General features: G+C 44.5%; 1 protein-coding gene across 8 annotated transcripts in view; it reads left to right on the top strand.

The window, feature by feature from the left end:
* The window catches only part of cnksr2 (connector enhancer of kinase suppressor of Ras 2), a 469607-nt gene that overhangs the window by 320603 nt on the left and 121400 nt on the right, over positions 1-27604 (top strand). For 5 of the 8 annotated variants that reach the window (XM_033033315.1, XM_033033314.1, XM_033033311.1 and 2 more), the window contains 3 exons: positions 1681-1770; positions 10889-10942; positions 23767-23996. In XM_033033315.1, coding sequence (XP_032889206.1) covers positions 1681-1770; positions 10889-10942; positions 23767-23996 — 374 coding nt within the window. The remainder of the gene's footprint in view (positions 1-1680; positions 1771-10888; positions 10943-23766; positions 23997-27604) is intronic. The other 3 variants (XM_033033316.1, XM_033033313.1, XM_033033312.1) reach the window with 1 other exon arrangement.

The raw sequence follows: 27604 nt of genomic DNA, 5'->3' as shown, positions 1-27604 counted from the left end.
AATTTGATTTGCAGAAAATTATAATTTCCCTGAAGATTTGTACAGGTTAAAACCAAATGCTAGATGGTGGATGAAAGCTTACTTTCAACCAAGCTCGGAAATGTTGAAACATTTTAAGAAATAGATACATTTATAATAAAGATCAAGAAGTAGAGAATTGGGTTTCTAAGTATGGAAGAGAATTTGACCTGTTATAATAAAGCACTGCAATATGTGCACTTAATGTTCATTTTAGTTATCCCCCCCAGTCTTGACATTTGGCGAGAATATTTCAAAATAGTGTGGTTGAATAGAAGCCTCGCAGGTCAACCCGCGTTGGCAGTCGATGAGAGCGTGGGGGAATCGCTGTGAGGGAAGGGGGTGGGGGGTGGAGAACAATGGGCATGGGGACCCGGCATGGGGGAACCGCTGTGGGGGAGAACAAAGGAGGAGCTGGCGTACTTTGTAACTTTGTCAGCGCCGTTGGTGGCCGGTATTTGTGTACGTTGCATGCAAAGAGTTTGGCTGTGCCTTGTCACATGTGACATTAAAGTATTCCATTCCATTTCATTTCAAGATGACAAAGCGACATCTCTGAATATTAAGTGGTGAAAAGAAGTAAACAATAATTACATACACTGAAAAGCAACACATGATTGCAGAATACAAACAGGAAGCTCAGGAAGCACTCAACAGATCGGTCAGCCTCTGCAAGGAGGGAAACGGGCTTCATGTTTCAGCCTGGTGATCCTTCATAACAAAATATCGTTAAAAGGCACAGAAAAAAAACCCAAAGGCGAAAGAGAAAAATAGAGGGTCGATGAAATGTGGGAGGTAGAAGCAGTGTGATTTTGGAAGCCAAAATGAATGATAACAGAACATTTATGGAAATGAAAAGCAGGTCTAGAGGAGACTAACAGTGCACACATAATTATCATCTGACATTCATGCGTTTCGACAGCTATAAAGTGTGTGGTCAGAAAGTGAGAAGTTATCCCTCAATCTTCATTGGAATGGTATGGAATGGGAATAGGAATACTTTATTGTCACGTGTGGCAAGGCACGGTGAAATTCTTTGCCTGTATGCACAATGTATACAAATAGCGGCCACCTATGGCGCTGACAAAGATACAAAGCACGCGGCTCCCCCTATTGTCCCCGTCCCCCCCTCCCCCCACCCCCCCCCACCGCTGTCCCCCCACGCCGGATCCCCATTGTCCATTGTTCTTCTCTCCCACCCCCCCCCCCCCCCCCCCCCCCTCTCCTCACAGCAGTCCCTCCACGCTGGGTCTCAATAATTAAGATAGCTGGAAGCTACCTGAATTTGCAATTGAACTTAGCAACGTTTGATTATCAGTTCTCTCTATCCTGGCCTCACCAACTCTCAACCACTTTTATATCTTTGCTTAATGTTATGTAGTTTTATACCTGTTGTCATTTGATTTAACCTACCTTCCATCCAACCACAGATCTGACTATTTTTTAATTATTTCTTTCCCAACATTACCTTAAAATTTACTATATTCTAACTTTTTACCCGTTGATAATGAATTTTCACAAAATGTCCATTCAGTTTCTCTCTCTTTTGAGGGAGCCTAACCGACTGAGTATTTCCAAGGTTTTCAGCTTTTAGTTCTGATTCCCCGCAACTGCACTGTTTGGCTATTGTAAGATTTGAGCACTTTGTTTTATTGTTCCTAGGCAAACTAAGGCCTATTTCCATGCCGGTCGAATACAGCTGGGTAGGAGAACACGAAGATTCTAACAGACCCAAAAGGGATGGGCGGAGAGGTGAGTGAATTATTTTGTAGAAATATTCAAGAAACTAATTTTAAGTGAAAGTTGACACTTCCAAATATATGCTCTCACTTAGTGGTGGACGTTTGTTTTCATGTACCACTACTGTGCCACTGCCAATGGGCAGATTGGAAATGAGAGCCAAGTTGGGAAATTTAAGTGGCATGACCTGTCTCTCTCAGGTCACTGTTATACGCACTGCATGTGAGTCCAGGTAATTGTGAAATCAATTGAGATCATGAAGGTTCTACATAGTAAATGGAGATGCAACGGTGAAAGCAACAGGTGTCCTAAATTTTCTGAGGCGCAACTTTCATCATTGTTAACCTTCTGTCACGGAGATGCTATACTTCACCTTCGTTAGACCTCATTTGGACTACGCAATTGCAGCATGGGATCCATATACAAATAAAAACATTTCTTCCATCGAACGTGTCCAAAGACAGGCAGCTCGATTTGTTACTAACACCTATGAGAGAGAAGCGAGTGTTACCAAACTTCTGAATTCTCTGGGGTGGAACCCTCTCCAAGACAGACGTGAAGCTCATGATTTGACCTGTTTTTACAAAATGTTAAATGGTCAGCTCGACATAGATTACAAGACCTACACCAAACCCAAACCAATTAGGAGCAGACGAGGGCATTCGATCCAATTTGTGATTCCAGCTACAAAGACAGATGTGTACAGCAATTCGTTCTTCCCCCGCACAATTAAAGCATGGAATAATCTCCACCCAACTATAGTTACCCAACCAGATGCAACTAAATTTAAGGTAGCTCTTTCTTCCCAATAACCCTTTCTGGCTTAAGTCCTCCCTCCACCACCTCCAGTTTAAATTCCATTTGGAATATTTTGGAGGACCAAGAAACCAAGAACCAAGATGAGTTGTTTCAATCAATGGGCAATTGGAAAACCAATCAAACGAGCCCGGAGGAAAAGCAATCCAGTGAAGAGAAGAATTTGACCTCCAGTCCGGGGGAGATGATGGTGATTGTTTCAATCTTTGTTTTCAAAAAGGAGTTGGATATGTCCTTGGAAGCAAAACAAATTACAGGCTTGTAGGTAGAGGGCCTGGGAGTGAGACTAACTAGATTACATTTGCATAGCCCTTGCATGCACTCGGTGGACTGAATGGTTCCTTTCTATACTCCTACCTTGCTGTGCTTCTATAATTGAAGGCGGCTAAATTGCTCGCTGCATTTAGAGTCCAAACCACTTGACCATATGTTTCTTCCATGTCTGGCAATACAATGAAAATGAATATGGCGACTTTGGAGAAGGTGCAGAAGGCATAGCCTAGATTAGCGAGTATTAGCTATAGGAGAGGTTGGACAAACTTAGATTATTTTTCTCTGCAACGTCAGAGGTTGAGCGGACATTCTGATCAAATTATTGGAGGGATAGATAGGATAGATTGTCAGTGTCTTTTTCCCAGGGTGGAAATATCAAATTCCGAAGGGATATGCAGTGAATAGCTTCACAGTAAAAGATACAACATTTAAAGGATATTTACAAGGCAAGTTCTTTTACACAGGGCGAGACATGCTACCAGTAAGAGTGTTTTAGAGGATGTGGTCATGATAGCAACGTTCGTGTTCTTCCCAGTTTCGACAAAGAGTCTTTGACGTGAAACGTTAATGTTTCTCCTCCCAACAGATGGGGCCTGACCTGTTGAGTATTTCCAGAATGTTCTGTTTTATTGAAGCAAATAGGCTATTTGTCTATTTAGAGCTAACTCAGCGAGAATGTTAACCAGTAGATCATCAGTGGTATTAATTCTACCCTTTGCAACTTCTAACACATTACAATGCCAAATTGGACATTTGATATGGACCCAGACACATATTTATCAAAAGCCATTGACTGATGGAAACAGTTGTAGTTCCAAAACAAGATATTTTGTTGGGCTTGTGCATCTTAACCACTTTAACATTGACTCTGGAGGTCTTGATGGAAGCAGTGCAACTGAACACAAGTTACATTCTGTATCCATAACTTTGAAAAAAGATGAAAAGCATTCGACCATAATTATTACTCTCCCATTCATTGTTCAACGGTTGCTGCAATCTTTATCGACCCGAAATGTAACATATTCCTGTTCTCCAGAGATACTACCTAATCTGCTGAGTTACTCTGGCTTTTTATGTCAATGCTCCAAGTGTATAGCATTATATGTGTTAGCAGAGGCAGCTCATTGTTGAGCTGGGGAATCTGCTTTTCATTTGCCCATTCAATTTACTGTTGATAAAAAAAAAGTTTTCATTTCGTACAAAATCACTCTGGGAGTATATGTTTCTGTTATTTCTTATTACTGTCGAGTGAGAGTTAATTTCTTTTTTTTTTTGCGCGTTAGTGGAAAGTGGTGACATTTGCATCTATTGTTGATTGGATTCTTCTCTATTCATACCATGGAGCATGACATAACTGCCTAAGACGCATCAAGGAAGCATATCTATTTATGAAAATCATAAAACTCTAGATGCTGTAAATCTAAAGCTGGAACAGAAAGTACAGGAAGCACGTGCTAGTCAGGCATCATTCATGCAAAGAGAAGTATTGTTAACTTTTCAGGCGAAAGACCCTTCATCGGAACTCGTTATGGCAACCACCTCTAAACCAAATGTGTAGGAAGGAACGTATGAAAAAGGGTCTGGACCCAAAATATCACCCATTCCTTCTCTCCAGAGATGCTACCTGAGTTACTACAGCATTTTGTGTCTATATCTAAACTGAAATATGTTAGCCAAATTACATAGTTTCATAAGGTAATTGTGCAACTACCAACTTTAAGATAACAGTTATACTTGCATACCTAATATAGGCTATTCACAAATTAGTGTACATAGGTGAGCACATACCCAAAGAGATTAACACATGTACAGCAATAACTTGCATAGTAAATTAACAGATATCAGTCAAAAACTTGTTACAATTGAAAATGTATATATTAAGTATTCAAATGCAGTTTTTTAAATCTCTGAGATCTTCCCGGCCATTTTTCTGTGTCCAATACCTTCCCCACATCTGCACTGGGGGCTGATGATACAGATGGTCATTTATCTTTCCATATCCTCATGACATCTCGTTAACTGTACCCTAACTTCACTCTGACTTCCTCTTTTGTCTACGGGGCCCACTGCTTCCTCACAATCTTCCTGCAACTCATATCATTGCCAGGTTCATATTCCCAGACATCCTGCCAGGCACATTTACTCCTTTGGACTCTTTCAGGAAAAAAAAGATATTTGATGTAGCCCTCCCACTGGGATGGTGACATTTATCATTCCTCGTGGATCTATACTCTTTTTATTGGATTGTCTTGTTCCAGTGTTACTCCTCGTCGTTGCCGCCCATTTGAATCTTGGCCTCTGATCTCCCTCTGCACTATTTTAGAGATCTTTCTCATTGGTCTCAATCTTCTCCAGAGTGTTTTGAAACAGGCTCCACCCTGCCAGTATGACTTTACACTGAGCACACACCACACCACACCACACCACATTTCAACCTCTGACTCCTTGAACTGGTCTGCTGCTTGTCTGAACCGTTGATGCTGTGGCCATTATACAAAATATCCTTCTTGCAACTTGTCTAATTTCATTTGTATATGGTTGACTCTTTGAACAAGTTCCATGATCATCAATAACATGACGGAAGGTAAACATTGTTATGTTTTAAGACATATACACCGAGCTATGTTTTAAGCAGATACATTATTTAAATGCTGATTATTTATGTGATGACTCTATTTCACCATGCTTTTTGACTGTGAATAATTCCACTGTGGACCCCAGTTTCCATTGGACTTTCAGATCTTGCTTGTGTTTATTTCAGGCTGGCTGATCTAACCAAACTCTGTGCGGATTTTCACATTGCTCCTGTTTTGTTAAACTAGGCAGATTCCACATGAATTTCTTTGCAAACTCTGTCTCCAAAATCTCTGCTAAATAGCATCATTTGTCAGGTATTCCAACCTAGTCGTCTTTGCATGGACTCTATTCAAGTCCTTTGTCCCTGTGAATTGTTTTATTTCTTTCTTTGAGTCTTTGGACCTATTTCCTTCATCATGATTCCCAATGAGCATTGGGAACTAAATATCCCCACACTTTAAACTGAGCTCCATTATCGACCGGTTCAGTGGAATCATCAGTTCCTAGTGTTTTCCACAAGTGCTTGTGCAGTGCTCACTCCTGCTTGTTTTTCAAGATCTGCAGAAGCTTCCACCTGCTTTGCTTTCCTTTGCAGAATTTCTCATTGTCCATATTATGTAACTATATCCAATCTCCCCCTTTCCATGAGTAGTTTTGTTAGTTACAATTTACAGTTACAGTTTTGTTTATTGTTATGTGTACTGAGGTACAGTAAAAAGCTTTTGTTGCGGACAATCCAGTCAGCTGAAAGACAATACGTGATTACAATCGAGCCATTTACAGTATGTAGTGACATGATAAGGGAATAACATTTAGTGCAAGGTAAAGCCGGCAAAGTCCAGTCAAGGATAGTCCGGGGGACATCAAAGAGGCAGATAGTAGTTCAGCACTGCTGTCTGGTTGTGGTAGGATGATTCAGTTGCCCGATAACAGCTGGGAAGAAAGGTACCCGGACGTGGCGTTGAAGGACGAGAAGCCAAAGCAAAGAAGTGGAAGCCAAATAACCGAACAGAAACATTGCCGAAACGCCAAATAACCGAAAGCGTACGAAGCCGAAACGCCAACTAACCGAAAGGGTGGGATGCCTAAAAGCAAACTCACCGAAAGGCCTCACTGCCAAAACGCCTACTCATCAAAAGGCTGCGTCGCCTACAAGCCAACTCACCAAATGGCCGATCTGCCGAAAAGTCAAATAACGGGCATGACGTCGCCGGGGTGCGGGACTTGTCAGCGATTGGTCGAGTCCCCCGCATCCATCACATCACGGGAGGGTGGGGGTCATTTTCCCACACAAGCCATAGGTGACTGGGCACTCTGAATCCGAGCACCAAGTTGTATGCGGCCGAAGGAGCGCATCCCTCAGGACAGCCCCCACTCTCCCACGGCCACGGCCATGGCCGCCCTCCACCTCGTCTCCCACGTGCGGCTGCACTGTGACGGGCTGTGTGTCGGCTGCGCCGGGTGGAGCAGAGGTGAAAGATCAGCACCTACCAATAATGAAGGCACTATGAAACCAGCTGCAGCATGCCCTTCCCACAGGACGGGGTCGGCATTACAACTCAAAAAAGAGTTACTGGTTTAAAAACAAAAATGTTACATGTATAAATAGTTCTTACATTCAGGAACCTGGTTAAATAAGTGGGGGGATGGATAGCGGGTGAGGCGATGGTGCTCAAGTTCAGAGTGCCCAGACACCTATGTCTTGTTAGGAAAATGACCCTCCCGTCTCCATCGGCCAGTGATGTGATGGACGTGGGGATCTGGACCAACCGCTCACAAGTCCCGCCCCCCCACCCCTGGCAACGTAATGTCCGTTATTTGACTTTTCAGCAGAGCGGCCATTTGGTGAGGTGGCTTGTAGGCGACGCAGCCTTTCGGTGAGTTGGTATTTCGGCAGAGCGGCCTTTCGGTAAGTTTGCTTTTATGCGTCCCACCCTTTCGGTTAGTTGGCGTTTCGGCTTTGTTTCCATTTGGTTATTTGGCTTCCACTTCGGCTTCTCGCCCTTTGACGCAACGTCCGCACACGGGGAAGAAACTGTCCCTGAATCTAGAGGTGTGCGTTTTCACACGTCTGTACCTTTTGCCTAATGGGAGAGGGGAGAAGAGGGAGTGGCCAAGGTGCGACTCGTCCTTGATTATACTGCTGGCCTTGTCGAAGCAGCGTGAGGTATAAATGGAGTCAATGGAAGGGAGGTTGGTTTGTGTGATGGTCTGGGCTGCGTCCACAACTTGCTGTAATTTCTTGCGGATTTGCTGCGATTTATTGCGGTATTTTTGTGGTGTTACATTTGAACCCGGCAGGTACCTCTCCCTCGTTCTCCAGTGCCCACCTTTATCTGAATGCCTTCCCTTACCACCACTTCATTGCATCATCAGGGATGGAGCATATAATTCTAAGAGAAAAAGAGACCTGTCTGCTTGCCCCTGGACTTTATCTGACACACTGTCCCTGCAACTTGAAAAGAATATACTTGAAAGTGCTCTCATCCTTTCCCTGCCCAGTGGTGTTGGTTTCTGGGTGTTGTTCACCATGATTTATAACAGATCACTTTCCCTGTCATCTTGAGTAACAGAACACTTCATCTCCACTAGCATTCCCAGCCCTTCCCCTGAGTATGTGTACAGTAAGGCATTGTTCCTGGTCACTGGAACTTGGCTAACGCTGTGCCTGTCTTAGCCCACTGCTCACTGAATAGCTACAGTATCAATATGCATCACAAGCACAACACCTTCATGGTAGTTTTAAATATACTCTAATCTCCTGCTCGGTCACCAACTGTGGTGTAAATACCATTTAACAAGCTTCCATCCATGACTTTGTTCACCTAGTCAAAACACACGTCCGATTTGTTTCCCTGCCTACAAGACCGTGCACGGCCCTGGGCTCTCAGTGTTTACAATATTCTACCTGCTTTCGCAAACTTGTGTGAAATGTTTTGTTGCTCTGCAGTGTTGTTCATCTCCTATGAATGCACATACCAAAGCAGCATGATCACCTTGCATCAATAGCAGTTTGATGCTATTTTTGCAGTTATGCAGTTGGGTTTTCCCACCTTTCTGGTCCACCTGCTTTTTTGCTTCCCTGCCCAAACCACCTCTTATGCACACAATGACGCCATTACTGCCGTTCAGTATTGCACAATCCTCTCATGTTTGAGATGAACAAAACTCTTTCATATTATTCAGTGAGAGTTTCATTGCAAAGGCATCATACTTTTCAAAAGTAATGTCTAGAGCATTATGGTATTTGACCTCATCAACCAGGCTGCACAATAATCTGTTTTAGTTTAGAGATACGGCGCGGAAAAACGCCCTTTGTCCCGCCAAGGCCGCGCCGACCAGCGATCTCCACACACTAACACTATCCTACACCCACAAGGGGCAATTTACAATTTTACCAAACCAATTAGTCTACAAACTTGTACGTCTTTGGAGCGTGGGAAGAAACCAGAGCTCCCAGAGAAAACCAACACAGGTCACAGGGAGAACGAGTACAAAATCTGTACAGACAGCACGCGTGATTAGGATCGAACCCGGGTCTCTGGTGCTGTAAGGCAGCAACTCTACCACTGCGCCACCATGCCGCCATCCTTCAATTTTTAGTCCAGGAATGCTCCAAAATTAAAATTTGTTCTTAAATCACTTACATTTACAGTGCGTGTCTGATTATGTATACCAAATCTGTGACATTGTAGTATTTCCGCTGGTGCTGGGTTGAAGAGTTTCTTCAATTGTTCAACTTTCTCATCAAACAAACTGTTGCTGGGAGTAAGAAAGCTGGAAGAGAGGAGGGCCAGGTCAAAGCTAGGCAAGTGATAGGTGAACACAGGGGGTCTTTTGATAGGCAAATATTTGGACAAAGGCCAGAGATGAAACGATAGAAAGTGTGAGATGCGGATAGAAGAGTTACAAATTGTGAAACCAGAGAAAGGTATGTAGGTGGAAGCAGAAGGGGAGGGGCAAAATGGGTGTGTGGCCAGGTGGAGCACAGGGAGAGATAGGGGGAAGAAGGGTGGGGGGAGGCATGTGAATGGGAAGGGGAGTTAAAATGGTTGGCAACTGGGACATCCATCTAGGCCCTGGCGGACCGAACGCAGTTGTTTGCTGCAGCGGATGGTGAGTCTACGCTAAGTCTCACCGATGTAAAGAGAGGCCTACATCAGGAACACCAGATGTAGTAAATGAAGTTGGAGGAGGTGCATGTGGATCTCTTTCTCACCTGGAAGGACTTCTGGGCTCTCTGGATGGATACGAGGGAGGAGGTACAGGGACATGTGTTACATCTCTTGTAGTTGAAGGGGAAAGTGCCTGGGGAGAGGATGGTTTGGATGGGAATAGGTGAATTGACCAAGGAGTTGCGGAGGGAGCCGTCTCTGTGGAAAGTGAAAACGGGTGTAGAAGATGTGACTGGTGATGGGATTCCATTGGAGGTGGCAGAAATGTCAAAGAATGATGCGTTGGATGTGGAGGCTAACGAGATAACAGATGAGGACCAGGGGAACTCTATCTTTGTTTCATCTGGGGGTAGCTTGAGCAAGAGCGGAACTACAGGACGCAGAGGAGTCGTGGGTTGGTGATCCATCTACGACACAGTGGGGAAACCACGTTTGAGACCACATGCAGTGGAGACGGAGAAATTGAGAGGAGGGTATAGCGTCTTTGCTAGAAGCAGGGCGGGAGGAGATCTAGTCCAGAGATCTGGGAATCAGTGGGTTTGTAGTAGATGTGGGATGATAGTCTATCCCCTGTGATATAGACAGATCAAGAAGGAGGAGAGAGGTGTCAGGGATAGTCCAAGTGAATTTGAGGGTAGCAAGGAAGTTAATGGTGAAATTAATGAAATGAACGAGTTCTACACGGATGCAGGAGATAGCCACAATGCTATAGTCAACGTGGCAGAGAAAGAGTTGAGGGAAATTGCCAATGTCCATTTGGAACTAGGACTGTTTGATGTAATCAACACAAAGGCACAAAAACATACGATGCCCATGGCTACAACTTTAACTGTTGGAGTGATTTCCGTGTTGCCCTGCATCCTGGAGCTGGCTTTCACACAGGGCCCAGTCATCACTGAAGATAGACACAAAATGTTGGAGTAACTCAACGGGACAGACAGCATCACCCAACGTCACCCATTCCTTCTCTCCAGAGATGCTGCCTGTCCTGCTGACTTACTCCAGTATTTTGTGTCTATCCCCAACATCCCTTTCCAGTAATGCAGTTTGGTTGACTGTAATACAACTATCCCCATTTTCTTACAATTCCTGGAGATTCCCTTTACAAAAACCACCGGCATTTTTTTACATATGGATCACTGTATTTTGTTGTTTTTTAATTTTCACCTGTCGCGTACAATGTCATTGACTTTGTGAATTACTAATTAGTTATGCTCTGCCATGTTTCTGTGTACTGTTTCTGCCATCATGTCTTGGGCCTCATTTTCATGTGCTAATTCTTCTTTCAGTACTGAAGGATTCACAGACTCACAAGTCTCAATCTAGCAATACCTACTCTCATAGTAAGTATCCCTTCTTTCTTGCCTTTGTGGTGGATTCTAGTACTGGTCCCGGGAAGTATTACATAAAAACATAGAATCATAGAAAAATAGGTGTAAGCCATTCGGCCCTTCGAGCCAGCACCGTCTTTCAATATGATAATTGCTGATCAAATTCAGTACCCAGTTCCTGCTTTTTCCGTATATCCCTTGATTCCTTTACCACTAAGAGAGTCTCTCTTTTGAAAACATCCAGTGAATTGGCCACCACTGTCTTCTGTGGTAGAGAATTCCACAGATTCACAACTCTCTGGGTGAAGGAAGTTTTTCCTCATCTCAGTCCAAAATGGCCTACCCCTTATTCTTAAACTGTGACCCCTGGTTCTGGACTCCCCCAACATCGGGAACATTTTTCCTGCATCTAGCCTGTCCAATTCTTTAAGAATGTTATATGTTTCTATAAGATACCCTCTCGTCCTAAATTCCAGTGAGTACAAGCCCAGTCGATCCATTCTTTCATCACATCACTGATTTAGACTGGGAGTCTCAAAGAAACACCTCTATTTGTGGTGGCAGCCAAGTCTTAACTGAACTGAAGCCTGATACAACAACGCTGCAACTGTTATCCATTTGGCATAGACTCAAAAGCTGATATATATGAGCTGGAAGCCAGTGCAAATATACCCCAAACTTCTGCCAACTTTATTTTCAACAACAAATGAAAAGTTCAAAGTCCTGTGGCCACCACTGATACAGTTTGTTATATTCCGGACGGCAGAATGAATAACAACTTACACGCTGGTTGCCTGGATCACGAGAGAGAGGTTTATTACCCAACATTCCCTGCTTATATTGAACACCAACTCATTAACATATACATGAATATGTATGAATACATTACACTGCTTTCCTTTTAAGTACTCAGTTACAATTTTGCTGTTGTGATACTTAATTTAAACCAGTATTTATGAAAATCTAAATGATAAACATAATATATTTATTTTACATATCTACACATTTTCGTTTTACTTATACAGTGATTTACTTAACTTACAAACCTAATCTGACTACTGGTTTACGGATCCTGCCTGATCGTCTAACAGTAGCAGGTGTAACAGTTTCAGGTGTTGACTCAACTGTGGGCTTGTTTGGCTCTGTTTTAGTACCCTGACTTTGACCAGAGGAATCTGTTTCTTTGTCTGTACTAACTGAACTTTGTGTTTCAATCACAGTGGTCTCTTCCAACTCACTCTCAGATAAAAACTCAGAGATTAGGACTTCATGCTCAGTTTTTAGTTCATCTTTGGCTGGAATCATTTGATCAACATGAACACTTTAGATCCTATCTCCAACATCAACTAAGTATCTTTTTGGTCCACACACTTCCACTATTTTCACAACATCCCATTTGTCTCGACTGGACTTGTTGGGAGGACTGAGAACACAAACCTGCTCATCTGGCTTGAAGTTCCTCTCCTTTTTGTTGGAGTCAAAATGGCGTTTTTGATTTAACTCTTTTTGCTCAACTCTCAAGGCCAAATTGGGTTGAACTAGACTCAGGCATATTCTTAGCCTTCTCTTCATCAACTGTTCTGCATGTGAGTAACCTGTTGTTGTGTGTTGTGTGGTTCTGTACTTAAGCAAGCAACTAGCCAAATGATGTTTCATGCTTCACCCTGCAAAACCTGTTTCTTGAGAGCATCTTTGACAACTCTAACAGACCTTTCCGCCGCCCCGTTGGAGACTGGATGGTATGGGGGAACAAGTGTGTTTTACACCATTCCGCTGCATGAACTCTTTGAACCATTCTGAACTAAACTGAGGCCCGTTATCAGAAACAAGTTCTCCATTATGTTCCAACCTGTCGAGTTATTCCTCCACTTGTTGCTTTCGTGCATATGGTACAGGTCTTGGTCGACAATACACAGGTCTCACATCTTGCTTAAGTCGAATGTGTGCAGAGTACCCTGTTAATCCCGTGTAACTGTCGGCAAAAATTTCTGCATCTTTGCTTATGACGTTTTCAAGATGTGATTTGGACAAATCGACGCTGAAAATGTTCTTCCAGTCTAACTCTATTCTACTCAGCCAATCCTTGCCAAAGAGGGTTGGTTTATTTCTGTAGCTGGCCACTATGATGGGCAGTGTTACTGACTGACCATTATGCTGGGCTTTACAGTTCATTTGTCCACATGTCTCCAAAACTTCGCCCGAGTAGGTTCTCAACTTGACCTTACTCTCAAACAATGGTGTCTGTGGGAACTTTGTTTCGTACAGGTCTTTGCTCATGATCGAACAATCTGCTGCCGTGTCAATACACATATCGATTAACTGTTCATTAATCAATAGTTTAGTTCAAAGGTTGTTGCCTTGGCTTGTTGTAGGCTTATCGATGTTGGTTGCATAAATGGTGTACAACCCAAGTTCATTCCCATCTGGGTTCATCTCCAAGTTGTGAACTCCTTTCTGGTGTTGTCGCTTGATTCCTGCAGGTTGTTGATTTACTGTTTTAAGCTTGGCCCGACGTGCTGAGGCGATATGGCCTTTCCTCTGACAGTTATAGCACTTGGCCATGTTGAACTGACAAAATTAGGATGAGTGATTACCACTGCAACAATAACAACTGGCTGAACTCGGCTCCCGCTATACTTTGGTTTTGGTTTAGCGCCTCTTGGTTTGGCCATCGGCACTGCCTGGTGACTGTAAACGGCCACTGCAGTCTGTGGTGGACGAAACTCGTGAGCATTCTTTAATGCCATCTCCATTGTGGTAGCAATCTTGCTTGCTTTCTCGAATGTAAGATCTGATTTTGTTCATCCACTAGACCACTAACAAATCTGTCGCGTAGTGCGTGTCCGAGAAAGATTCCAAAGTTGCAGTGCAAAGTTAAGTTTTTCAAGACAACTCATTGATTGTCTCATTCTGCTTCTGGTTTCCAGTGCCAAATTTATAGCTTTCTAGCAATTTCCAGAGGCTTTGGGCTGAAGTCCTCCTCCATCTTCTTCATAGTGTCATTGAATGGCATATTATTTTTTGCCTTTATGGGCGCAAGGAGATTCACGAGTGTGCCGAACACTTCAGGACCGATCTCCGTGAGCAGAATCGCTTTCATGCGTTTGCAAACGGCCTTATTTGTTTCAATCACTATCTCTCCTTCTCCACTAATCTCCATTATGTTGTTTGCCGTGAAAAACATGTTTGCTCTCTCCGTTCGGAGCTGAACGGCTCTCTACTCTTGTCAAAAGTGCCAAGGTTACCGATGTAGCCCGTGGACGCTGCCATCCTGTCAATAGACAATAGGTGCAGGAGTAGGCCATTCGGCCCTTCGAGCCAGCACCGTCATTCAATGTGATCATGGCTGATCATCCCCAATCAGTACCCCGTTCCTGCCTTTTCCCCATATATAACCATATAACCATATAACAATTACAGCACAGAAACAGGCCATCTCGACCCTTCTAGTCCATGCTGAACACGTATTCTCCCCTAGTCCCATATACCTGCGCTCAGACCATAACCCTCCATTCCTTTTCCGTCCATATAACTATCCAATTTATTTTTAAATGATAAAAACGAACCTGCCTCCACCACCTTCACTGGAAGCTCATTCCACACAGCCACCACTCTCTGAGTAAAGAAGTTCCCCCTCATGTTACCCCTAAACTTCTGTCCCTTAATTCTCAAGTCATGTCCCCTTGTTTGAATCTTCCCTACTCTCAGTGGGAAAAGCTTATCCACGTCAACTCTGTCTATCCCTCTCATCATTTTAAAGACCTCTATCAAATCCCCCCTTAACCTTCTGTGCTCCAAAGAATAAAGCCCTAACTATCCCCTGACTCCGCTATCTTTAAGAGCCTTATCCAGCTCTCTCTTGAAAGCATCCAGAGGACCTGCCTCCACCGCCCCCTGAGGCAGAGAATTCCACATACTCACAACTCTCTGTGAGAAAAAGTGTTTCCTCGTGTCCGTTCTAAATGGCTTACCCCTTATTCTTAAACTGTGGCCCCTGGTTCTGGACTCCCCCAACATCGGGAACATGTTTCCTGCCTCTAGCGTGTCCAAACCCTTAACAATCTTATATGTTTCAATATGATTCCCTCTCATCCTTCTAAACTCCAGAGTGTACAAGTCCAGCTGCTTCATTCTCTCAGCATATGACAGTCCCGCCATCCCGGGAGTTAACCTTGTAAACCTATGCTGCACTCCCTCAATAGCAAGAATGTCCTTCCTCAAATTAGGGGACCAAAACTGCACACAATACTCCAGGTGTGGTCTCACTAGGACTCTGTACAACCGCAGAAGGACCTCTTTGCTCCTATACTTGACTCCTCTTGTTATAAAGGCCAACATGCCATTCGCTTTCTTCACTGCCTGCTGTAACTGCATGCTTACTTTCATAGACTGATGTACAAGGACCCCCAGATCCCGCTGTACTTCCCCTTTTCCCAACTTGATGCCATTTAGATAGTAATCTGCCTTCCTGTTTTTGTACCAAAGTGGATAACCTCACATTTATCCACATTAAACTTCATCTGCCATGCATCCGCCCACTCCCCCAACCTGTCCGAGTCACCCTGCAGCCTCCCCACTGCCAACCAACTTTGTGTCATCTACAAATTTGCTAATGTTACTTTGAATCCCTTCATCCAAATCATTGATGTATATTGTAAATAGCTGCGGTCCCATCACCGAGCCTTGTGGTACCCCACTAGTCACTGCCTGCCATTCTGAAAGGGACCTGTTAATTCCCACTCTCTGTTTCCTGTCTGCCAACTAATTTTCTATCCATGTCAGCACACCACCCCCAATACCATGTGCCCTAATTTTGCCCACTAATCTCCTATGTGGGACCTTATCAAATGCTTTCTGAAAGTCCAGGTACACTACATCCACTGGCTCTCCCTTGTCCATTTTCCTAGTTACATCTTCAAAAAATTCCAGAAGATTAGTCAAGCATGATTTCCCCTTCGTAAATCCATGCTGACTCGGACCGATCCTGTTACTGCTATCCAAATGTGCCACTATTTCATCTTTTATAATTGACTCCAGCATCTTCCCCACCACCGATGTCAGGCTAACACGCCATCGGGAAAATGGCGGCGGCGGGAATTTCAAATTAACAACGGTCCCTTACCGCGAATCGGCTTCATCTCCTTCAATTGCCGACTGCGGTATATTTTTATCCCGGACGAGGTCTTGATCTACCACCTGTCGTGGGACCACTGGAGGGTCACTCCAGTTGAGGTGGTCTGTGGTCTTTTTTGGCCGTTTTCGGCCGTTGAACGATCGTCCCCCTGCGGCCTATACAGCTAGCCGCCAGAACCGCTTGAATCCCTGCACGCTGCCCGGAGAGGACGCTGGCGTTGACTGTTCGCCGCTTCTCCGCCCGCTGTCCCCCACCCCGACGTCTGTTACCTACCTGTTAACTGTTACCTACCTACCTGCCTGTACCTGTGCCTGTGCACCATCGACGCTGGACACCTCCTGTGCCTGTTCTCCATCGATGCTGGACGCTGGATGCTGGGCACCTCCTGTGCCTGTGCACCATCGACGCTGGACGCTGGACACCTCCCTGCACCAGCTGGATCATCTCTACACCCGCACTGCTGGACAACCTCTCTGCACCTGCACTGCTGGATACTCTCTTCACCTGCACTGCTGGACAACCTCTGCACCCTCATCACTGGACTACCTCTACACCTGCTCTGCTGGACAACCTATTTGCTCCCTCAATTGCTGGACACCTCGCTGCATCTGCACTGCTGGTCAACCTCTTTGCTCCCTCACTGCTCGACACCTCGCTGCACCCGCTCTGCTGGACAACCTCTCCGCTCCCTCACCGCTGGATACTCTCTCCACCTGCACCTGCACCGCTGGACGCCTCTCTGCACCCTCACCATCATGCTCAAATACTCGACTCTGCAGATGGCTGGTTTCTGCAACAACCACATCCCATCCTGCATCCAGGTCGTTAAACAGCTTGGACTTCTGCGTCGACCCCGTTACATCCACAGAGGCTCTCGGCGCAGGCGTGTTTGCTTCAACCACGGACGTTCCATTCCATCCCTCTGCTCATTACCACGCTCTGCCCCCCCTCAACCGCGTCACCCCCCACCCCAGCTGACCGCACGCACTGTCAACCGGGACAACCTCAGATTTCTCCAGTCTGCCCCCATCCCTCCACCCTCTCACAATGCCAACTTTGCCCTCCTCAACACCAGGTCGCTCAACAACAAAGCCCTTGCCCTCCATGAACTAATCATTGACAACACTCTGGATTTCCTTCTGCTCACTGAGACCTGGCAACAACCCAATGTCTTCTTCTCCCTCAATCAAACATCCCCACCTGGATTTAATTACATTTCCAAACCCCGCCCCTCCCGCCATGGAGGTGGCCTCGCTGTTATTTTTAACCAGAATTTTCGTATCACTGAACTCACCTTCCCCCCAGTAGCATCATTTGAATTCCTCGCCTTCAAAGCCCTTTCCTCCATGACAGTCATCCTCATTTACCGGCCACCTAAACCAAACCCCTCCTTCCTATCTGACTTCACTGAACTCCTCACACTTGCCTCATCCCTCTCCTCACGTCTGCTGCTACTTGGTGACTTAAATATTCACATGGACTCCCCCACCTGCAAGCTCGCATCTGAATTCGCCTTTTTACTGGACAACTTCTCTATCTCTCAGCACGTCACCTTTCCCACCCATGACAAAGGTCACATCCTTGATCTGGTCTGCTCCATAAATCAACCGGTACTCGACCTCCATCCTTGCCTCTTCCCCCTCTCTGATCATAAGCTTATACGGTTCACCATCCCTTCTCCGACACCTCGCCCCCGCTTCCTCCGAGAAATCACCTTCCGGAATTTAAAATCCATTGATCCCCTCCATCTCTCTGACCTGCTCTCCACCACTCTCCCACTGGACTCAACCCCCATCTCACCTGATGATCTCACAAACCATCTCAACTCCACCTTGTCTACCTCCCTCAACACTCTGGCCCCCCTCAAAACAAGAACCGTAACTTTCAACACATCCTCACCCTGGTACACACCTGCACTTCGTAAACTGAAACAGACTGGTCGCCAACTCGAACGACTAATAAAAAAATCATCTCTCACAGTCCACCTTGAAGCTTACAAACTCCACCTCACTGACTACAAAGATGCCCTCATTGCTGCAAAATCTGCCTACCTCTCCTCCATATTCACCGATCCCTGCCTAAACCACAGAACCCTCTTCTCCACAGTGGGCAACCTCCTCAAGCCTCGAGCCAACACTCTCCCTACCTCTACTCCGGATCTCTGCAACTCATTCCTCCACTTTTTCGCTGATAAAATCAGCACCATCTATCAATCTTTATCCCCTGTACCCGACTCCTCAGCATCTACTCCACCACCTACCACGGCCCCTCCTTTCAACATCTCCACTGACCTCCTTACCCCTCCTCCACACTGCTTCCTCTCCCAGTTTGACCTGGTCACCCCTATTGAAATCTCCAAACTCATCAGCTCTTCCAAACCCACCACCTGCTCCCTCGACCCTCTCCCCACTCCCCTGTTGAAGTCCTGCCTCCCCGTACTCTGCCCCTACCTCACTAATCTCTTCAACTCCTCATTGTCCCAAGGAATTGTCCCCTCCGCTTTCAAAACTGCTGCCGTTACACCAATCTTAAAGAAACCTGGTCTTGATCCCTCCTCTCTCATTAACTACCGCCCAATCTCAAACCTCCCCTTCCTTTCAAAAACCCTGGAGCGTATCGTTGCGTCACAACTTCATTCCCACCTCCTTGCGTATAACCTACTTGAACCCCTCCAATCTGGCTTTCGCCCCCTCCATAGCACAGAAACTGCTCTCCTCAAAGTCCTCAACGACCTCCTCACCTCTGCTGACACTGGTTCCCTCAACATCCTCATCCTCCTCGACCTGAGCGCAGCCTTCGATACAGTGAACCATAACATCCTGCTCACCAGACTCAAGGACCTCGGCATTGAAGGCTCTGCACTCAGCTGGCTCCGTTCCTACCTTTCCAACAGATCCCACTTCATCTCTCTCCACAACCACACCTCTGCTACAGCCGCAGTCACTCAAGGCGTTCCCCAAGGCTCCGTACTCGGCCCCCTCCTCTTCATCATCTACATCCTCCCCCTTGGTCAGATACTCCGCCACTTCAATCTGGACTTCCACTGTTACGCTGATGACACCCAGATTTACCTTGGCACCAAATCCCCCCACAACCCCCCCCTCTCCCATATCAACTCCTGTTTGTCAGCAATAAAAACCTGGATGCAACATAATTTCCTCAAACTCAACAGCGATAAGACAGAATTTCTCCTCATAGGCTCCAAAGCCACACTTAGCAAAATCAATAACCCCACTCTCACCATCGACGGCACCACTGTCTCCCCATCTCCCCAGGCCCGCAACCTTGGCGTGATCTTTGATTCCACCCTCTCCCTTGAGCCTCACATCCGCCATGTCATTAAAACCTCCTTCTTTCATCTCCGCAACATCGCCAAACTCAGACCCTCTCTCACACCGCCTGCTGCTGAAAGACTCATCCATGCCTTCATCTCCTCCCGACTGGACTATTGCAACTCACTTCTCCTTGGCATCAGCTCCACCTACATCAACCGACTCCAACTGGTCCAGAACGCAGCCGCCCGACTCATCACCCACACCAAATCCTGGCATCACATCACTCCAGTCCTCAAAAAACTTCACTGGCTTCCCGTCTCCCACCGGATCACCTACAAAATCCTGGTCCTCACCTACAAAGCCCTCCACCATCTGGCCCCCACATATCTCATTGACCTCCTCTCCCCCTACCAACCCTCACGGTCCCTCAGATCCACATCAGCCGGTCTCCTCTCCATCCACAAGTCCAACCTCCGCAGTTTTGGGGACAGAGCCTTCTCCAGGGCAGCCCCCAGGCTCTGGAACTCCCTCCCCCAACTGATCCGCAATTCCGTGTCCCTCCCCATCTTCCAGTCCCGCCTCAAGACCCATCTCTTCACCTCTGCCTATCCTTAGCCCCACGTCCCCGTCCCTTTTCATCTGTGCATTAATTGCCTCATGCTGTGTTTTGTATTGAATTCTGTCTTTACTTTGTGTACTAGTCATGTCTCTACTATTTATTTAATTCCCCTTACATGTTTTTCCTATACATGCTCAATTTTTGTAAGGTGTCCTTGAGACTCTTGAAAGGCGCCCATAAATAAAATGTATTATTATTATTATTATAATTCCCTGTTTTCTCTCTCCCGCATTTCTTAAAAAGTGGGATAACATTAGCTAACCTCCAATCCACAGGAACTGATCCTGAGTCTATAGAACATTGGAAAATTACCACCAATGCATCCACGATTTCTAGAGCCACTTCCTTAAGTACCCTGGAATGCAGACCACCAGGCCCTGGGGATTTATCAGCCTTCAGTCCCTCAGTCTACCCAACACCATTTCCTGCCTAATGTGGATTTCCTTCAGTTTCTCCGTCACCCCAGATCCTCTGGCCACTACTATATCAGGAAGATTGTTTGTGTCTTCCTTTGGATGGTTTCTGGATAAGCAAGGGGTGAAGGTTACTGCTGGTAAACAGGAATGCAGAGTTGAGGTTATAATCAGATCAACCTTGTGGACTGATGGAACAGGCTTGTGGGATCAAGCGGCCACCGACTTGAATGTTCATATGTGTAGGAATGTGTAGACTAGTCTGAAGAAGGGTCTCAACCCAAAACATCACCCATTCCTCTCTCCAGAGATGCTGCCTGTCCCGCTGAGTTACTCCAGCATTTTGTGTCTATCTTCGAATGTTCACATTCGAGTTAGTGGCCGCTTGATCCCACAAGCCTGTTCATATGCAATCTCCAACAGTGATTCAAACATTGGATGGTACAGGGGCTTGATGAAAGCTTTTTGCACAAAGACTGCTAACTAACAAAGAGCATCATGGTGGAAACTGCAATCACTTGTTTAATTCTGCTGTGCACAATCTGATGTTCTTCTGGAACATTCAATTCTTCTGTTTTGAATGTCCAGAGAAAAAATTCTGATTTGTTATTGCACCTTATGTTGTAGCCAATTAACAAGATAGAATCCATTAAATTTCAACAAACTAAAAGCTGATCGATTAAATCCTTTAGTTTTTTAGATTTAGTTTAGAGATACAGTGCAGAAACAAACCCAGCGAGTCCGCAATGATCATCGATCCCCGCACACTAACACTATCCTACGCATACTGGGGACAATTTACAAGACAATTATACCAAGCCAATTAACCTACAAACCTGTACGTCTTTGGAGTGTTGGAGGAAACCAAAGATCTCGGAGAAAACTCACGTGGTCACAGCATGGCAACGGAGGCGTTTGCCTGACCTTAGCAGCTGGAACAGTCTATTGCTGGGGTGGAAGGGGTCCCCCATAATGTTGCTGGCTCTGGATCTGCACCTTCTGATGTATAGTTCCTGCAGGGGGATGAGTGTAGTTCCCATAGTGCGTTCGGCCGAACTCACTACTCTCTGCAGAGCCTTCTTGTCCTGGGCAGAGCAGGTCCCAAACCAGATTGTGATGTTTCCGGACAAGATGCTTTCCACAGTCACTGAGTAGAAGCACTGGAGGATCCTCAGAGACACTCTGAATTTCCTCAATTGCCTGAGGTGGTAAAGGCGCTGCTTTAGGAGTGCTGCAGCGTGTGATATCCATGTCAGATCCTCTGAGATGTGGACTCCCAGATATTTAAAGCAGCTCACCCTATCCACAGTATCCCCATTTATCTTCAGTTATCTTCAAAGATTAGGTTTTAACTTTACTTATTTTGTCCTGGGCTTCCTCAAGTGGATCAGCTTTCACATATGCTTGCCACTAAACAGAAAGGGGAATTACCGGTTGAGCCGTGCCCCACACCATGCTGACATCTAAACGTTCGGCCCAATGTCAGAGATACAGGGCACTGATGATGCAAGGCATATTTATACATTAGATCTCAAACTTAAAATGGGTCTGGCAAAGATAAGAGTACACAGGCTATAGTCTAAAGAAGGTGCTCGACCCAATACGTCACCCATTCCTTCCCTCCAGAGATGTTGCCTGGAGTCACTCCGGCATTTTGTGTCTATCTTCGATTCAAACCAGCATCTGCAGTTCCTTCCTACACAGGCTACAGCGTGGGAGAGATGATCACTGCAGGGAGATGTTTTCACCCAAAGGGCATTACTTCCTCACCTGTCCTACAGTGAACGTGAATGAAAGAAAGTGAGGAGAGAGAGTGGCTTGTTGGTACCCACTTTATTTTCAGGACTTTCACTATCACTTTCTCAAAGGAGTCAAGGATTGGCAATATATTTTTAGGTGGAGATTGATAGATCCTTGATTAGTAACGGTGTCAGGGGTTATGGGAGAAAGGTGAATAGGGTTGAGAGGGAAAGATAGATCTGCCATGATTGAATGGTGGAATAGACCTGAGCTGAATGGCCTCATTCTGCTTCTATAACATGAATTTACTCCTCAGGGGTGATGCAAAGATTTCAAAAATGAATATAATTTTTTAAATGCAGTAAGGATATCTTCTGGGCCTTGAAAATGTCTGTATTTAATTGGTTCGTTTTTCTACTGTTTCTATTAAAACTCGGGTGCAATTCAAGAAGGATAAAAACGTCTGGATATCCTGAAAAGTCGTTCAGACCAGTTCAAAATGCATCAAAATAAAGTTTGGTAAAATGCAGGAGAACAACATTTTTTGTTGTTGTCTTTTTTAAGGTCATAAGGTCATTTGATAGGAGTAGAATTAGGCCATTCGGCCCATCGTCTGTTCTGCCATTCAGTCATGGCTCGTCTATCTCTCACTCCTCACCCCATTCTCCTGCCTTCTCTCCATAACCCCTGACACCCGTACTAATCAAGGTGAGAAGAGAGTGGAACAAAAAAAACATACGAGGCATGCAAGCATCCCATTAAATATGGAACATTAGAAAATGGACCTGCCTGCCAATCGGCTATAAATTGCTTGAAGATAAAGGCTTGTTCATATTTATCTTCCAGCTCATTTTCATTCAGCAATCCTTGTCTGATTCTAATCTTGTCTGAGTTTGAGAATGGGTTGCGTATGTGCCACTAGGAATGGGACAACCACTCAGCGGTTATATACAGAGATATAATTTCCCACAGGGTATGATAGTTGGAGCTGAGAACTCATAACCCATTTTCCCCATTGGCTGACAGCTTTGTTAAATATTATCTGTTTTTTCGCAATCTCCCTAATGTTGGCACTTCCAAACTGCTCCTCGGAAAAAAACGTCAGCATTGCTCTTCCCTTGCAAAACCCCTCTCAATTACAGTGCTGCTCTCAGCAGCAAGACAACCAGACAAAATCTGGCATTCAGCTTATCCACCTGAGGAAGGCAGGATGCTCAGAACCTCGTAGCAGTGGGATGAAGCGCTATGTAACATGAAGCCTGGTCAAAATTATGATCATTACATCTTCTTCCTCCTACTCTGTGTGTCGGTGATTGCATGGAAACCATTCAGCAACCTTGTAAACATTTAATTAAGTATGCCACTGAGAAGACAATGCAATGCCTTGCATCCACATGCCTTTGTCTGTAAAACAATAGTAACTTCGCAGTTTTTGTTCTTGAAAAAGAGAAAATACAAATTTTGAGGAGGAGCAGAAAATGATTCTGTGTAATTTTAGCACCAAGATAGCTGCTGAAAACATAATGATATTGTATGCTTACTGCAATTAAATGCTTGATATCCAGCACATTTTCATAATGAATTTCTGTTTTTTGAAACAAAATCAATTGCTCGTTACATTGTTGTTTATTGTGTATTATTTCTGTTAAATTTAGAAAGCTCCCTAATGAGGTATATGAGTGATGATAAGATCCCCATCATTCAAGAGGAGTATATAGTTAAAAGAGACACGGGTAAAAGATCCAGGAAGAAGAGTGACAAGCTCGGTAGTCCTAATCATCCCATCAGCCAATTTGGCCTGCCAACACCAGTTCACCTCGAAGTTATTCGACAGGATTCCCTGAGTACACCTCTGCCAGAAACCAACACCATCACTCTATATCACGTAAGTGAATGATACTTTTAACTTTGTCTCAACCGATCCCCGACACTGAAGTTTGCTTTGAATCACTTAAATATGCTCGTTCCAGAAACAGAACGCAACTGCATCTACTACTGGAAACTGGAAATGTAGGGAGAGGTTGAGTAGGCTGGGACGCTATTTCTTGGAGCACAGGAGAGTGATCTTATAGAGGTGTATAAAATCATGAGAGGATCATCATCGGGTAGATGCACAGAGTCTCTTGCTCAGAATAGGTGAATCGAGGACATAGGTTTAAAGTGAAGGGGAAAAGATATAATAGGAATCTGAGAGATAACTTTTCCACACATAGGGTAGTGGGTGTATGGAACAAGCTGCCAAAGGAGGTAGTTGAGACTGGGACTATCCCAACATTTACGAAACAGTTAGACAGGTACATGGATAGGACAGGTTTGGAGGGATATGGACCAAACGCAGGTAGGTGGGACAATTGTAGCTGGGACATGTTGGCCGGTGTGGGCAAGTTGGGCTGAAGGGCCTGTTTCCACGCTGTATCACTCGATGACTTATGACTGTATTTCTTTATAGACATTTATTGCCAATATAAAATTTACAAGGGCTATCATGTTTAATTAGTGCACACTGACTAAAACAATAGACGTGCCCTTTAGAGTTATAAGTTGAATTTCATATTGCAAAAAATTAACCATGATTGTGCAAGACAATAAACTAGGGAGTGTTTCAGAAACTAATTTGAAATGGCTTTAGTAATTCTATTGCTTCAAATTAATGTTATAAATTATAGTAATGTGTGGGTTAAATCTGATATTTTGCTGTGGATCCATGGATAGTGGTGATCTGCAGGGGAGTATAATGTACCTGATTATGGTATTAAACTGAAAGACAAAAGCATTGTATGTTGTTACAGGTTTCCCAATTGAATAATGTCATTGAGCAGTTGAGAACAGTCCTGTTCACAATACATTTTGTTAAGATGAGGATAAATAATCATTTTTTCCAGACAATTGCCAGGCAGATTGCAGTGGCCAGAATTATTTCTGGTTATTGCGTGTAAGTTTCTAGCTGAAGTTCTGGCTGTCATTCCCCTCTGCCTACTACAAAACTGTATTTGTTGTATGAGGTGTCTTTATCCATGCTGCAGATCTTAGTTCTCACATCTCCACCAAGGTTTGTCACAGTCTGGCAAACAAATTCATCTTTGCCAAAAGTAGATGCAGCTGGCTGTTTTGCCATGCTATGTCCTCGTAGCTTTATAACTTCCTTTTTGCAAAAATCTAGTTTACCTTTGAATAGGTATTGCTTCCTCTATGCAATATATCCCCGGAGTTAAATGTTCCACGATCCACAACCCTTGATAAGAAATGATTACCTACTATCGCCTTCCTGTCTAAGTGACAATATTGATGTGATAAACTGTCCAACAACTAAAGTCAAAGAAAATAGGCTCAAAATGCTGGAGTAACTAACGCTGAGATACTCCAGCACTTCATGTCTATCATCGGTGTAAATCAGCATCTACTGTTCCTTCCTACACAGAGAAAATAGGCTTTCAGCATTCAATCAATTAAAGCACTTTGATTGTTTAAGAGATCTTATTGAGTCTATCCTAAGTCTTTCCTACCCCAGTGAAAAGAAACCCAAGTTTTTGCTTGCCTTTCCATTCTTTGTGACATCCAAGTGAATGTGGCCAGTGATTACTTAAGGCCTGGATATTCCTATTAAAATAGGCTGCCTTCAACATCAAGTGGCATTGTAACTGTGTGAGTCAAAGTCTACTGTAAACTTGCAACATGAAGCAACCAAGCATACACGTGTCTGTGTAAGTCATATAGTTGCACACTACAAAAAGCAACCACCAGACTTATTCTCTTAGCATTAATTGAAGACACAATGTCCAAGTAGTAACCCTCCAAATCTGGATCATAATGGACCAAAATAGGAAGCAAAGGAGGTTTAGCTCTTGAAATTCATATCACGATGCCTGTCCCCAGAAGGGCTTGTTTGAAGATAGAAGAACCGTCCTTTCACAGAGCCATGAATTGACAGATTTCTGGGAACCAGAAATGCTTGAAACTACTACTCGCATTTGAGATCCACATTCTTCCATCATAGCTATCAAGAGACTGATCTTTGAATGCTTTCCCAGGAGGACTTTCTTTCTGTCCATCACAGTGAGTTCTAATGATGCCAATTTACCTGCCCGAAGATGGGGCAGGAGGTGCCTAATAGGGTGGGGGTGAGAGGGGGTGCAATGGTGCTTTGTGAGGTGGTGCCTCATTCTACAAAGCCCTCAATGGGCTTGCCCCCACCTACATCAAAAGTCTGCTTACCCACCACACCACCTCCAGGTCCCTCAGATCGGCCGACTTGGGGTTACTGAACATCCCGCGGTCTAGGCATAAGCTCAGAGACGACCGAGCCTTTGCGGTTGCAGCTCCTAGACTGGAACAGCATCCCACTTCCCAGCAGACCGGCCCCCTCCATCGACTCCTTTAAGTCGAGACTTAAAACTCATCTCTACTCCCAAGCCTTTCTTGATGCCCTCTGATCGAGGGCTATATATATGTAGTGATGTTTGTATTTAATCTATGAACCATTGCTGTTTGTTATGCTATTCTTATACCAATGTAAAGCACTTTGGCCAACGAGAGTTGTTTTTTAAATGTGCTATGTAAATAAAAGTGACTTGACTTGACGACCATGTGACACATCTTCTGTGTGCGCCAGATACAAGGACTCAAGATCATCAATGCCATTGAGAACAATTCTTCTATGCTTTGAGCAGTCAAGCACCAGGGTTACCAGGGATCAGTGGTGATGTTGTATTTCTTAAAGGAGGCTTTGAGTCCTTAAATATTTTCTTCAGTCAGCTTGGTAAACTCTTTTCGTTATGGAGCTCAGCCCAGACTATCTGAAAGTGAGTACCGTGCCAGGGAAACAATGCTGGGGAGGGTGAGCTCGTGTTGTGAGTGAATCTGTAGAAGGGGACAAAACTGGTCTATAATTGGAGCAGAGAGCAATGTGATTAAATTAAATTCCTTTTCCACGGAGTTGCTCCTTATGTTCCCTCCGTTTAATTTTTTTTAATCCAGTAAGAATTCGTTGAACTATTCCGGGCATTCACAGAGCATTTTGATCGGGCCAGTATATCAACTCTCTAAGTAATAGAAAGGAGATATTTGCAGCCTGAGTGGTTTTTTTTTTTGCTTTCAGCAGACCTGCATTATGTTTTACATGAAGAGAAGACAAGATATGATTTAATGAGGATGAAATTGTCAGTGTATGATATTGTTGTATCATGAAAATGACTTGTGGACATTTTCTGCATGCATGATTTAATGCAAGAAATATTGAATTGCTTTCAGTGTTCTGCTCTCCTCCATCTCTTGGAATCTTCTTCATCGGAATCAGGAAAATCAGACAATTTACATCATTTCAGACATTTGCAAACTAAAGATTTGGAGTCATAATTTCTAGTTAACGATATCTCTAGCCTGAAGAAAAATAATTTAATATACATTGATTGTAATTCCCTTGATAAAAATTCCAAAATGCAATTCATTTAATTCCATTTAAAGAATGAAATGTCTTTATTTTATTTTATTTCCATT

Source organism: Amblyraja radiata, chromosome 14, assembly GCF_010909765.2.
Source record: "Amblyraja radiata isolate CabotCenter1 chromosome 14, sAmbRad1.1.pri, whole genome shotgun sequence".
Lineage (NCBI taxonomy): Eukaryota > Metazoa > Chordata > Chondrichthyes > Rajiformes > Rajidae > Amblyraja > Amblyraja radiata.
Note: the sequence above shows the minus strand (reverse complement) of the source record. Positions and strands in the feature narration are given on the sequence as shown.